Below are 15655 nucleotides of genomic sequence, written 5' to 3'. Positions count from 1 at the left end.
AAGAAAACAAGGAAACTCAGGGGGCACCAAGGACCCCACAAATGTTGTAACTTTGAACGGTCACTAGACGAACTTTTTTTTTAAGTCGAAGACTACCTGCACCCCGGTAAGACATAAATTTGAACACAGCCACACACCCACAGACGCACAACTACCCCCTCCCCCTCTCCTTGGGCTCTCTTGAGCTCGGCGTGCTCGCTCGCGCACGCGCTGTCTTTTGCCGCGGCGGCGGCGGCGGCGGCGACTCCAGGCCGCGCCTTCGCCTTCTTCGCGCCCTCTCGCGCCGTCGCGCGTGCTCGAACGCTCCTCTCCGTCTCATCCCCGCGAATCCCTTCCTCGGTGACGTGTAGGGGCGCGCGGTGGCAGCACCTCCCCGCGCGCTGCTTAAAAAGAAGAAGAAAAGAGGGAGCGAAACATGAGAGCCCTAGTGAGCTCCAGCTCCGGCCGGCAGCAGCAGAGAGGAGGCATCGCGCCCGGCAGGCTGTCCCCCTCAGAACGGCAGCCTTGGTTTATATGGGACCTCGCAAAGGGACGAGTTGCGGCTGCCCTCTCGACCGTCGCCTCCTTCGCTTCGGACGCCGGCGCGGAGAACCTTCTTCAGCCCGGGGAAGTTTACGCTCCGCGCTTGGGCAGCGCCTCGGCAGCGCCTGTTAAACCTGCGGCCGCTCTTGTCAAGTGGGCGCAAACGCCCCGCGCCGGAGCTCAGCATCTTCTTCCCTTGGCTCAGCTGGGGCGTGCGCCTGCCTGTCTGGTGGCCCGCCGGGTTTTGTTCGCTGCTGCCCGTCCCTCGGCTGTCGCGCCTCTTGGAAAGCGGACCTCCCGTATATATAAAAACACAAACTCCCGAGCTTTCCAAAGGGAAGCCTCGCATCCTTGGATTGCCTTGGGGATTGGTCACCTCAGCCGGCGCTTGAAGTGTTGTTCCCAAGCGGCATGGTGGGGCTAAAGATGCTTCCCTTGAAGTTGCTCTTGGTGGCCCTGGTCCTCTGCTTCTTGGAAGGGGAAACCAAGTTTGGAGAGACCACTGCCAAGAGGAGAAGGTGCTTGAATGGCAGCCCCCCCAGGCGCCTCAAAAAGCGAGATAGGAGGCTGATGCTCCTGGAGCCCCTCAACAGAGGGGAGCTGCTGTGCCAGGGATTCTACCCTCGCCTGTCTTGCTGCTCCAGGGCTGAGAGGCAAGGATTGCTCCAGATAGAGAGCAACAAGGTAGGCTCCAGTTGGGTTGGGGGAGGTTGGGCGAGAGACCGAAGGGGCATGCGAGAGTTTGATCGGAAACGAGCCTTTTGGATCTAGGGTTGCAGTGATTTGGGAGAGGAAGGTCAACCAACAAGAGATGGAACTCACAAATACCACTTAACGGTTCTTGGAGAGGTGTTTCAGGGGGTTAGGTAATAAATCATCTTTGCTAGGTTCTGAGTTTTGCTGGGTTCGAAGGCCACTTCATTGGCTGTAGGAAGTTGTGGGTTACAAGTGTTCCTTGTGGTCCTCCCTTGGATTACCATGGCACTATTTCTAAATACCCTTGTCGTGCTGACTGAGAATTGTTAGAGCTGTTATCTATTACCTGTGAAAGGCTCTATATAGAGGAAAAGCTGACTGAACAATGGATTTCATTGAGCATATTGAAGCAGTGTGCTGTTCCTTCTAGATGTTGCACTTTTGGCATTGGTGTAATCCATTTGGGTGTGTTTCTTACCCAAATGGGTTACTTTTAAATGTTTCTTTGTGTTGAATCTAACTGCAGCATCCTGTATCATTGTTCTATCTGGATAAACTATTTCAAGTGGGTTATGAGTAGTAGTAGTAATAGTTATTACTGACCTTTAAAATTAGGAGGAGGGTGCATTGTAAATGCTGAAGAATAATTAGGCAACAGAATAAACCCTGCATACAGGAAACAGTCTATTTCACCTCTGCCATTACTAGCCAGGTGCTCAGGGGATTTGAAACATCCATGGAAGAGAAGGAGGAAAGCAATATATTATGAAGAGAGTAGGGTTTATGTATTTATTTTAAAAGACAAATTTTGAGATAAGGAATCAGCAAAGGAAAGGAATAGAAACATCCTTCTGAGAATTTCAGTTATCAAAAAAGAACAAATACAAAAATGAGTTCATGAATAAAGTAGAAACGGGTAGAATCTGGACTATAGCTGAAAAAGAGATGATGCAGATGGAGGAATCTGCCAAGAAAGATTAGTGGATTTTCTTGGACTCATTTGGCATGCCATGATAGTGATGAATTGTAAATTAAGGTGGTGGTGATAGTTATTTTTTCCCCAAAACTAGAAAAGTGTGCACAGTTTGTCCACGGAACTTCAGATAGCAGATGGTGACTGGGAGAGCAGATGATGCCAGGGTACTGCAAAACTTTTATGTCTTCAGGTCTTACAGCAATTAACTCAGGCTTCTCTGGAGAGAAGCTGAAGAGGACAGGACGAGTGAATTCCATAGCAACTTGGTATCAGATAACATTATATGTGCGTTAGTTTCATCAAGAGAGAATGCATAGTACATTATCTCTTATACTTCAGAACCCTCTATCTATAACCATTTTACTGACTTGAGAAAAGAGCATTAATATGTAACTTTTAATGGAAACACGGTGAGAAATGACAATGTAGCTGTTTTAGAGTAGGAAAGTTGTCTGTCTGTTGATGGGGCTGCAATTCACTGCCTTTCAGCCATGTGGATGTTATAAGTTTTTCAGCCTATTGTTTTGATCAGGAGTGCAACGTGCAAAACTGAAGCTAGGGAGGGAAATGGGATGAATAAATGTCATTGAGAATCACTGCACGTGAAACAAACAATCAGGTGTCTTTCTCATCGCCCCCCCTTCCCCCCCCTCCAAGCATTTAGTTTAATTAAGAATTCCTCTGTTACAACACTCCAGTTGTCAAGGTCTGAGAGTGGCTTGGAAAACTTGTGCTTCAGTCTTTCTGGCCCAGGCACAATTAAAAAAAAATACCCAGGCTGAATCGAATTTTTATGCTCAGTTCACGGTAGATTTCACCCCATTCTCATGTAAACAGCTTCTACGAATCAACATATGTGTCTGGGTGGTATCTTTCACTTTGTTTTGTAACAAAAAGCCATATTGCATCATTTAATTTGCTCAAGTCATGCAAATAGGGAAAAAAATCAATAGGACAAAAAGGGGTCGACTTATCCTCCTCCCCACTAAACTGCTGCCCACACACAGAGTCCTGTTGCTTATGGCAAAAGAATAACAACAACACCATTGTGTTTGTTGGTTGGTTCACTAATGGGTGAAACTGGAGAACATCATTCTCCTTCAGTCCCCAGCTCTGTCCAAATGTTCATGCCTTTTGAGGGAGCATTTGTCCTATTGCCTCCGCTCCCAGATGGGTGAGAGCTGCCTTTGCTGCAGGGTTTCAACGAATCAAACTCTATTCTTACCAGATGCAACGGGAGCTCAGATGGATATTTTCTCCTCATGTTTGGCCAGAGGTAGTGTCAGCAAGCTCCTGTATGGTAATCACATTAACTGCACACTAACTGCATTCAGATAATTTTCGAAAGGTTCTAACTGAAACCCACAAATGCCCAAGCCAGGTTGGGAAGGAAAATGTCCTTAATCTGTCCAGTTAGCATCACCGACAGTTATAGCCACTGCAGCAGTAGCATAGCATATGAACTCAGTGGAGAATTTTGTAATAATAAGTTGTATTTATGTGATGAATTAAGAATGAGACTGATTTTAAACAATTCTTGAGTTTCTAGGAGTTATTAATTTGTGACAGTTATGAAACTTGATTTCAAAGTCTTTTTTGTATTCAGCATTTTTCACATTTGTGACATTTTAACAATGTACTTAATTGGAAGACATAAGCTTTATCATAGAGGAGAGAGAGAATGCACTAAATAATTGCAATTGTATTTTTTTAAAAAAAAACTGCTTATTTTTACAAATAGAAAAACAAAAGTACATACTTTACATATCAGTGACAGTAAGCACACATACAATGCAATCCTGTTCATACATATCTAATTCACTCTGACTGCAATAGGGTTTAAGATTAGTTAGGAATGCATAGGATTATGCATTTGGAGTTCGATAGAACTTGCTCCCAGATAGTTTTCTAATAGATGCATGTGGGATTTGTTTGGATTTTTTTTTATTTTTATTTTTTTTATTTATTTATTTATTTGATTTGCCAATTGTTTACAAGATAATAAGTATAAGTGTATACATAGTTGTAAATACATGAAATGGGTACATATAAGAAAAATAAAAGAATAAGAGAAACAATAGGACAGGGACGGTAGGCACGATGGTGCGCTTATGCACGCCCCCTACAGACCTCTTAGGAAAGGGGTGAGGTCAATAGTAGACAGTCTAAGGTTAAAGTTTTTGGGGTTTGGGGAAGAGACTACAGAGTCGGGTAGAGTATTCCAGACATTGACCACTCTATTGCTGAAGTCGTATTTCCTGCAATCAAGTTTGCAATCAATTTTAAGTCATTTCTTGTGCATTAGACATATGAGGCAGGACTTTTCATTCAAAATGCACCCAATACGTTTAAAGACAGCAAATCCTGAACAAGGTAATCTGGAAGAAATTAAAAAAAACTACATTAATATGTTTTGAAATAACACAGTATATATATGTTTGGTGTAGTGGTGAAGGTACTAGGATAGGAAGCGGAAGATGATGAGTTCTAGTGCTTCTTTACCAGTGAAAGTCAGCTGGGTGACTTGGGGCCAACCCACCTCACAGGGTTGTTGTGGGGGAAAAAGGAGGAAGGGTGTTGGATATGTTTGTCACCTTGAGTTATTTGCAAAAATAATAAAGTTGGGATACAAATAAACAAGCAAATAAATATTCTACGGAAGAAGTGTTTCAGCAGAGTTAAAGTAAGGCAATGTGTTCAGCAGTTACTTTAATTACAAAGAACCTCCAGGATTAAGATTACATTTGTCAGCCTTTTGGTAATTTTATGATCAAAATTAATGATTGCTAAGAGAAACATAGCCAGTCTCTTCAGAATCACAAAGTTGAAACAGAGATAAAATGACAATCTTCTCTTTTGTAATGGTATCATTGACATTTTATTCTTTGATTTAATTCACTAATTTCATCAGCAAATAATACACTCTAATATTTTGTGTGTGGTTTAAAAGTTTGCTTGCAAACTGTCAAGCATGGTGGTTTTTCTCTACCTTAGATGGTTTCACAACTGAGGCTCTTGTGGAATGAATGAAAAGTAATTGTTTTCAAGTGTGCCCTTTTAAGATCATTTGTTTTGTCTAATTCTTTCTTAAACAAAAGCTATTGTTGAACACATCCAACTAAACAAATAACTCATCTTGGGGTCCCTTTAACAGCTGCCTTGGTACAATGATCTATTTATTATTGTCCTAAAAATGAAACTGAACCTCTTAATGACATAATCAAGCATTATAGTGCCAATGAAGTTTATGTTCAAGCTAGCAAATAAATAATCTTGCTGTTAAAAGAAGTCAGTTTCAAATACTGACTAATGTTAAAGCTTGAACTAAAAGATTTGAACTTTTCTCTTCCCCCAATTTCAAACATCACTTCTTTATTTAAACCCAGGTTTCATATGCAGAAATTATGTCAATCTGTGTTCATTTTGTTTTTTGTGTTATTTTTTATTTTTTTATTTTTGTTCTTTTTTTTTTAGGTTAATCTATTTTGCTATTAGAATTAACCTATTGCCAAACCAAATCTTTCAATAACTGCAATTTATCTGTCTTGTGTAAAAGTTAATAAATAAACTAAGAGATGTCTTAAATTAGTCAGCAGTAGACATAATAATTAGAATAGATGTTGCAAACATGTAAAGCAGTATGATTTTATGGTTTTACATATTACTTTTGAAAACAGAAAACAGTACCAATTTTTAGCTTCAAGCCATGCTTATTATTAAAATGAATTTGAATTTATTGGTGATTTTGGAGCAATTAATCCATTTATTCATGTCTAGTACATTTTTTTCGCCAGTTGGTAAAGCCAAGAACTGAACATTATGTACTGCATATGAGCAAACATTTTCCAAAGCTCAGGTTGAGTAACTGTCATCTTCAGTTTAAAATCTCTCAGTTAACAGATCCATATTGTGAGAATAATCGAGAATAGACTTTTGTGTGCAAAATTGCCAGGTTCGGTATCTGATATCTGCTCTACCATCATCACTAAAGACCTCAACACCATTATTTAAAAATTAGGTTAAGACTGAATATGTTGTGTCCAAAGATGACTGATCAGACCAATTTGGGCAGTGAATGTTCTTACACATTTTAGACAGACATGTGTAGCCACTGCAGTTGTTGGCTTATGTTGTGTTTCAGCACTGTGCATTGCTTCATATGCTTGACAGTCCTTATGGATGATGCCATACCAGGTAGTGAGCTTTTTTATAGCATTTTACAGTAACCTCAGGGAAGCCTTTAATGGTTCTTTGTACCATTCCTTCTATCTTCCATGTGAACATCTTCCAGCAGAAGGAATCTTTGGGTATGTGCTTTTCCAACATATGAATGACATGACCTGCCCATACAACTCTACTTTCATCAGCTCTGTGTGGACTGATCGTAGACCTGATGGTAGTAAAGTATGTTTGAAAAGACACTGGAAACTTTCAGCTATAGTAGATAATGGTGAGTTGGATAGTCTGATGAATAGAAGGTAGCCATATGAGCACCTGAACTCATGTAATTCTGTAATGTGACCGCAATGTTCATATGACACCTAGCTTTTAAAAAAGGGGTCTTCCTGTAGAAACGTTTCCATATTTCAGGAAGACTTATCTAACATACATTTGATTTTCATTTCTCAAACCATTCAGAGCCATGCATAGCTCTTTCCCATTTGTTTGACTATGCAGCAGGGCACAAGATGGGAGATTCTGTGGCATTTCTAAGGATGCAGTTATTTGAGGGTAGTAGTCTGCCCAGATGAGAAATATTTTCCTGTGTGTATTCTTAAAATGTTTTCTCATGACCAGCCCAACTATATAGGCCAGTATTTCACAACTTTGGCATTTTTAAGAAGTGTAGATCAACTCCCAGAATCTCTCAGACAGCAAGCTGACAGAGGAATTCTGGAATTGAAGTTCACACATCTTAAAGTTGCCAAAGTTGAGAAGCACTGCTATAGGCAAACAAGGCTAATCTAGGATGCCAAAAATACTTGCCTCTGATATTTAGATAAGAACATAAAAAAGTGGATCAGACCAAATACCCTGTTTCCCCAAAAATAAGACCTATCCCAAAAATAAGACCTATCCCTAGCCTGAGTTTTAAGTAAGTACCTCATATAAGGGCAAAAAAAAAATAAAAAATACCCCAAAATAAGCCCTAGTGAAGATTGTCATCAGCCTGAGTGTGGGGGTAGACATGGCCAGCACAGGAAGCAGCGAGCGTGCTAGGACCAATGGAGAGGACCGGCACAGTGGTAACAGTGCTCCCACTCCCATCGGCCCCTACATTTGCTGCCTTCTATACATGGGGAAAAAATAAGACATCCCCCGAAAATAAGCCCTGGTGCTTATTTTGGAGCCCCCCAAAATATAAGTCCGGATCTTATTTTCAGAGAAACACAGTAGTCATGTAGTCCACTCTATGTCTTTGGGAAGCCCATAAGGAAACCCAAAAGCAACAATAGAATTTTCCCATTTCTTGGCTCCAGTGTAGGTGTCAAGAACATACTGTTTCTTGTTTTAGAGATAAAATAGAATTGCCATCACCAGTAGCTAATGTCAGAACAATCTGCCTAAGTCCTGTTGAAATTATCAAAATTGATAAGCATCAATACATTAAAATACATTAAAATACATGTTAGAAATAGAAGCTAATGATATAAATGAAATGTATTTCTACCCAGAAAGCAAGTCTAAAATGATAGGGCTATGTCTACTCTACAATTTACAAAATAGGAACATTAAGGAAAAAAACACATTGACAAGAACAATTTATCAAGAATAGAATAGAGCTGGTAGGGACCTTGGAGGTCTTCTAGTCCAGCCTCCAGCTCAAGCAGGAGACCCTATATCATTTCAGACACGTGGCTGTCCAGTCTCTTCTTAAAAACCTCCAGTGATGAAGCACCCACAGTTTCTGGTGGCAAGCTGTTCTACTGGTTAATTGTTTTAACTGTTAGGAAGTTATTTCTTAATTCCAGGTTGCTTCTCTCCTTGATTAGTTTCCAACCATTGTTTCTTGTCCTGCCCTGTGGTGCTTTGGAGAGTAGTTTGACTCCCTTCTTCTTTGTGGCAGCTCCTCAAATATTGAAATACTGCTATCATGTCACCACTAGTTCTTTTCTCTAGACTAGTTCTTCATATGTTTTAGTTCCCAGGCCTTTGATCATCTTAGTTGCTCTTATCTGAACTTTTTCCAAGGTCTCAACATCTTTTTTGTAGTGTGTACTCCTAAAGTAGAATCTCTTTCTAAGAAACCCAGCAAAATTATCCCTAAGTGCCCTCTTCCAGTACAGACCTATTCAGAGGATAGTAAACCAAATTGGATGTCAGCTGGATACTTTGCATCATAACAGTCCAATCAGAAGCTGTCATCAGGAGTAGTTTGTGTTATGGAAGAAGACAAAAACTCCATATTTCTTTTCTACCTTGGATCATTTCTATATTTATTCTTCATTTATCTATTCTGTCTATTCTAACAGGGATTTGGCAAACTGTGGTTAGGACACTTACACTTTGAAAGACTTTAAAGGTAAAACTCATCACATTTGCTGGAAAAAGATTTCCACTATTAAAGCAGTGCAGCCTTGCCAACTCTATAATCAGACACTACAATGTCTTCTCAAGAGTATGTGCTATTTTGCTTAAAATTGAAATATTCAATCATTCCTAAAGTAAATTAGCTTGGCTCTAAAATATGTCAAAAACAAAGGCTGGTAGATAACGTTAACTGCTATTCAAGATATATGAGATATTAATGGCTTGGATAAAAATCATTTCAGAATGCTAGTTTTTAGGGCAGAATTCTTGGCCATCCAGGGTTCCGCAGGGCTCAGTACTCTGTCCACTCCTGTTCAACATTTATATGAAGCCACTGGGTGAGATCATCTGTCACCATGGACTGAGGTATCACCAATATGCTGATGATACTCAGCTGTATGTCTTGGCCCGTGGTGAGTTAAGTGTTGCTGTGTCCTCCCTCTCGCAGTGCCTGGAGACTGTTAGGGGCTGGATGGGGAGAAACAGGTTGAAACTAAACCCTTGCAAGACCAAGTGGCTCTGGGTTCGTTGGTTCAGGGAGAATTGCCATCTTTGGTCTTGGATGAGGTGGCATTACCCCAAACAGACCCTCTGCGTAATCCAGGGGTTTTCCTGAACTCACGACTCCTGCTCAAAGAGGAGATGGCGATCATGGCCAGGAGGGCCTTTGCGCAACTGTTGGTTGTACCCCAGTTATGCCCTTTCCTGGACCAGTGGTCCTTACTCACAGTCATTCATGCCCTAGTGACTTCCCATCTTGATTATTGCAATACGCTCTACATGGGGCTACCCTTAAAGAACATCCGGAAGCTCCAGTTGGTGCAAAATGCAGCGGCCCGCATGCACACTGAGGTCTGCACATGTTTCACCTCTCCTGCGGGAGGTACATTGGTTGCCGATTTGCTTCCGGATGCAATTCAAGGGGCCAATTGTCACCTTTAAAGTCCTTCATGGCTTGGGAACAGGTTATCTGAGGGAAAGTCTCTTGCTGGTCACATCTACCCGATCCATTAGAGCGAGCAAACCTGGGCAACCCAGAGAGGGATGGAGCCCAACAAATGGCTCGTGTGATCTGCTTTTGTCGAGATAGGGGGGTGAGAGTTGGTGTTTGGTTTTTTGTTTTTTTTTCAGATTTTGTTCTATTGTATTTATTAATTTATTTGATTCTTTTTGTTAATTTTTATTGTTTTTTATTTTAAATACGGTTTTACATTCTGTAAGCCACCTTGAGTCGCCATGGTGAACAGGCGGCAATATAAATAACATAAACAAACAAATAAATAAATAAAACCACTCATTTTAAGACCTGCAGTTGCAGTCTATGATGCTGAAGCAAAAGTTCAGAAAACAGCCCATCATACTTGTGTATGCCTGTGCCATTTTTTAAGTGTAAAATGATTTTAATAATGAAGATCCATATGCTAAATCTTGTTTAGAGATTACAAATCTAGGTTGCCACAGTTGAATTAAAACTGCTAAATTCTAAATATGTCATGGACTACTCTGTTTATTTTCCCCATTATTTTTGAACTTGCTATTCAAGTTACTTGGTATTAGTTCGGCTGCAGAAAACATGCAATGCAGTCAGAGAAAAATGTGATATAATTTTTTGAAGGTATAGTAGTTTACAAATATAGAGTATGAAGTGGAATGCCTAATAATTAACTTGATATTCCAATGTCAAGGCAGTCATAATACCTTCAATACATTTCATTAGCTTAAATGTATTAAAATCACAAATTAATTACATAACACAATCAAATCACCCTCTGATCTACTTTGATGATAGGTTTTATATGATTACCGTCAAACCAATAAAATACAATGGTCAAAATATGTTGTAGACTTGCAGTATCTCAGAAGATGTAGGAAACTATACATATAAATTACAAAAGAGATAACGGAATTAATAGTGCTGGAATTGGCAAAGAAATCAATTGATGAGCAGAATGAGTGGAGTAATAAACAAACAAAACAAAAAAGTTATATTTTTTGCCAGAATTATTCATTAATAATTACAAATCTAAGTCATCACATATATCTCTCATATTCCATGGTCTGTGTAAAATTAATAGGTGTTGAATATCAAATTAATTCTTGGTTACAACATTTATTAGAAGGCAAAAAACAGCTGGAATGCTATCCATTGTTTTTTTGGAAGGAAAAAGTATAATTAGTATAAGTATGCATGCATAAATTAATTATTGTGAAGCATCTTGTGCAAGTTCCCAACGTTATGAAGTTTATAACATAAAAAATAAGCATAAGCTGTTTCCTTTTCTACCATAAGACTACTATACTCCTTTAGTGTTGTGTAAAACTCATTAAAACTAGTCAATGAACAGTTTAAATTTTTTAAAGCTCTTAGCTAATAGAAAAATGGACATTTCACCCTGTTTTAAATAATACAAAATCCAAAATATGTTGTAAGTATACAGAGAGGATAAATAAGTAAAATATCAATAAAGGAGTTGAAGGTTGAAATGAGGTGCCCTTAGTGTTCTCTGATATTGGTTGTTTTCTTGCAACTGAGCTCAGAGAGCACCAAAGACCCTTCAAATAAAATATATATTGATTTATACTGTATATTATTCAGATGTTGAGTAAAATATAATGTGCATGCAAAGTATTTTTTAAGATACTCCATCTTAAATTGGATGTTTTAGTATGGTTTCTAATTTTTTTCAGAAGCTATATTATTACCTTCCAAGAAAAATTGGTTGTATTTAGCAGTGTTTCACAATTATGAAACACATCAAAATTCAGAGTGAGTTAATTCACTTTTTCACTTTAATACAATTGTTTTTCTTTCTGTCTCTACCTCTCTCAGACTCAAACTTTTACACACAAATATTGGGTGCATGTTTTTGAAAAATCACAACGCTGCATCATTAAATAATGAAAATATACATGGCCACCCATTTCAAACAAGTAACTGGTTGGCTAACAGTAATTGGAAACCAGCATAAACCACCTCGACTTATGACCACAATTGGAAACCAGCAGGGAAGGTTACACTTGACCCCAGGACACTGCAACATCATAAATACATGCCAGTTGTCAAGTCTGTGAATTTTGATAACCAGACCATGGGATGCTGCAGTGGTAGTAAATGTGAAAACTGTTCACCGTTTTCAATGCCATTGTACCTTTTAAAGGTCAATAAACAAATAATTGTAAGTTGATGGCTATCTGTATACAGTTACCAGTGAGGTAGAAACAGCAACAATTGCCAATGCAGGCACCTCACAGATTCCCAATGTCACTCCAACCCCATACATTTTTGTCACATCCAGCTTGTCTGAAAAAGTCGCATGCAGAAAAAAAAAAAAAGCGTGTAGCCAACCATCAATAGAAAGCTGGAGGAACACATACATTTTCATTCATTCAAGTTGTCTTAGCTAGATCAAGGCTCTTGGGCCCAACTATGAAGGTAACTACTATAGAGGCAGTCCTTCATTTACAACCATCAATTTTGCAACTGTCTGAAGTTACGACAGTGTTGAAAAAAGTGACTTGCTTAAAGATCCTCACACTTACAACAGTGGTGGGATTCACTTTTTTTTTACTACCGGTTCTGTGTGCATGGCTTGGTGGGTGTGGCAGGGGAAGGATACTGTAAAATCTCCAGTCAGAGGTGGTATTTGCTGGTTCTCCGAACTACTCAAAATTTCCGCTACCAATTCTCCAGAATTGGTCAGAACCTGCTGAATACCACCTCTGACTTATAACTATTGCAGCTTCCCTATGGTTATATGATTGCAATATAGGTGCTTGCCCACTAGTTCATACTTACAACAGTTGCATGCAGTCATGTGATTGTCATTTGCAATTTTCCCAGCTGGCTTCTGACAAAGTCAATGGGGAAACCAGGCAAGGAATGTCACAGGTGATGGTTACTTGATGTTTTGCTTTAAAAAAGCATTAAAGAAAATTGGGTGCAATCACATGATTCACCTTTTAGTGAGGAATTTTCTGATCCCTATTGTAGTCATAGTTTGTGGATTACTTGTAACTTATTGGTTCAGCATAGAAGTATTTGACTCAAGTATCTGGTGATGGATATACGTCAACTTAGTTACAGAGATAAAACAGAAATTCCAGATGTCTTCTCAATCTGCTCCACAGAGCTCATGGTGACAAGCTCAATCATTAACACCGCAAAGTCAGTGTATTCTGAACAAAAGAGAGGTTGTTGCAGGAATTACAGTGGTTATCTAGTTTTGACAGTAGTTTTCTTGAAAAGCAACATGAAAATGGGGGGGGGGGATCCACACCTTCATGTCCAAAATGATTGTTTAAAGTAGGATTGGAGTTAAAGAAAAGTAGAAGGGGACCTGGGCTCGGTTTCCAAAAACAATTCCATTTATTTGCCTAACAGTGATGTGAAGTTATCTAATCAGGTTGGTTTCTAAGAACACCAACTGGAGATGAATGGAGCAAGTCCTAAATATGTTTGAGCTGTCATCCTTTTGTTGTAGGCAATGGCTGCTAACATAGTTTACATCTCTATTTTGATTGCTGCTGTGGCAGGTCTCAATTTTCTCCTCTTCCCCCCTCCCCCACTTCTCTTTCTCTTTTTTCTTGTAGTAAACATCACTGTTGAATGGGGAATGGGCTCCTCTGTGGTGGGTGGCAGTGCTGGTTATTCCCACTCTTTCTCCCACAGCCTTTTTTCTAATGCTGATACCTTCCAAAGTTCCAGCTGCCACTGTCAGCTCTTTATGTCACAGCTGCTTTTTTTCCTTTGGGCAGCCCAGCCATGCAGATGTAGGAAGCACGAAAGCTATTGGAGCTATTGCTGTCCAGTTTCCATTACATTCTCCACTGAGGGGATTATTGTGGCCAACACATGTCTTCCTCTAGCTCATCTCAGGCACTTTGGTGACGCTGAGTCAGGAATTAAGCCAGCTATTGCCCAATTTACATAACACCTATGCTGGAATGGGAAATGAATACTGAGATAAAGCTTTTGTCGCTAATACGTTGTAACAGTGGTTGCTAACCAGTGGGCTGGGGACCATTGGTGGTCTGCAGTGAAATGCCCCCCCCAAAGTACCCCCCAAAGCAATTAATCCAGGCTGTGCGGGAACACAAGGCTGCGCCACCCTCATGACCTGCCCACCCGCTGGCCCCCACCCTTCGGCCGAGAGCAAACCTTACCTTGAGTAGAGCCACGCAAGCTGGAACTGGAAGGTAAGATCAATAGCGGGGGAGGGAAATCCGCCCCGGGATGGCTTTCTGACATTGGTGGGAAAGTCAGTCCCATATTCCAGAGCTGCAGTAGTTACAAGACTGGCCCTTTAGTCATCTCAGAGCAGTTCCTCCAGTCCATGGCAGGCCGGTGCACCTGGGTGGAGGAGGAGCTGCTCTGGGATGACCTGTGACTACTGCAGCTCTAGAATATGGGACCAATTTTCCCACCAACGTCAGCAAGCCACTGCCAGTCAAAATTCATATTAATGGTCCGCGGGATTTAAACTTATGAGTTTGGTGGTCCCTAAGGTCCAAAAGCGACCCCTGCTTTGTAAGGCTAATAACTTCTTTTCTACTTTGCGGTTCTTTAAACTGCAAGAGATGTTCTATCTTACTTTAAAGAATGGGGCAACAGGATTGGAGGGTGTATGCCCAGACCATCTTCTCCCAGCCATTTAGGGCCCATTTATTATGCAGGTGGTAGTCCTTGACTTACAACAGTCCATTTAGTGACCATTCAAAGTTATGTCACTGAAAAAAGTGACTTATGACCATTTTTCACATTTATGACCATTCAGCATCCCCATGATCAAATGATCAAAATTCCAATGCTTGGCAATTGACTCATATTTATGATGGTTGCAGTGTCCTGGAATCATGTGATCAACTTTTGCAACCTGACAAGCAAATTGGGGAAACCAGATTCACTCAACAACTGTGTTACTTTAGGAGTGCAAAGAGCACAATGGTTTGACTGTCTGAATCTGTTTTTGTGGACATTGTGCTTACTAATAAGGAGAAGTTAGTTAATTACGCGTCTTCAGGTTGTTATCAATTCCTATGGACCACATAGGTGGATTTCCTTCATGGTGATCCCTACCCTGCTTTTTCAAATGTTCCAACAGTGCACTCATTGCCGCTGTGATTGAATCAATTCATCTGGCTGCTGAATGTGCTTTTCTTTTCTTTTTTTTCTTCCAACATTCTTAGCTCTGGAGAGCCTTCATTTTTAGCTTTATTGAGGCATCTGGGTTTCTTTGTTTGATGATCTGTTTGTATTCTTGGCTATCCACAATATTCTCAGGAAGCTTCTCCAATACCAAATTTCTAATTAATGCTTTTTTCATTCTTTTCAAAAGACACTTTTGCTTTTAAGAGATGACTTACTTAACAATTGCATCACTTAGCAACCAAAATTCAAGTACCAGTTGTGGTCCTAAGTCAAGAACTACCTGTATTACAAGATCCATAAATATTTTTGGATCGTGTAATATTTTTTGATCTTATAGTAGTATATTTTTGGATAAATATCCATAAAGCACCTTTAAGACAACCATGACCTGGATGACTGAGAATCTCTACAGACTTTTTAGCTGTACAGTTTGGGATAAACACCCTTTAAATGGTGTGGGCGTAGGAATGGATTTCCAGAGGAAAAATTGCAGATTACAGGAACCAGGAGCACTACTCAGGTTACCCTGAGGACACAGATAAACCTCCAGGTGCTTCAATGACCATCTAAAAGGATGCAAATGACCAGCTGTCTGCAAGGAATATAAATCCTTCCATTCCCCACTATTCTGTCAAAACTTAAGAAGCTTCTTGGATGAGAAGCAAAACGTCTTCAAAAGAAAAGGCAAGAAAGTCCAATTGCTTCCTGAAAAAGCATCTTTGAGACATCCATAAATATTCTTTGCTACCGCCAACCTCAGTTATCTTTTAAAGCATGTTCTG

General features: G+C 40.1%; 1 protein-coding gene across 2 annotated transcripts in view; it reads left to right on the top strand.

The window, feature by feature from the left end:
* Positions 1–413: 413 nt before the first annotated feature.
* HHIP (hedgehog interacting protein) overlaps positions 414–15655 on the top strand; it is a 92847-nt gene continuing 77605 nt past the window's right edge. Inside the window, exon 1 of one of the 2 annotated variants that reach the window (XM_026668643.2) lies at positions 414–1206. In XM_026668643.2, coding sequence (XP_026524428.1) covers positions 934–1206 — 273 coding nt within the window. In that variant the 5' untranslated portion in view covers positions 414–933. The remainder of the gene's footprint in view (positions 1207–15655) is intronic. The other variant, XM_087963082.1, reaches the window with a different exon arrangement.

This window comes from Notechis scutatus, chromosome 4, assembly GCF_049901735.1.
Source record: "Notechis scutatus isolate UNSWTSFEM ecotype Mainland chromosome 4, rNotScu1.2, whole genome shotgun sequence".
Lineage (NCBI taxonomy): Eukaryota > Metazoa > Chordata > Lepidosauria > Squamata > Elapidae > Notechis > Notechis scutatus.
This window is presented reverse-complemented; position numbering and strand designations above follow the sequence as displayed.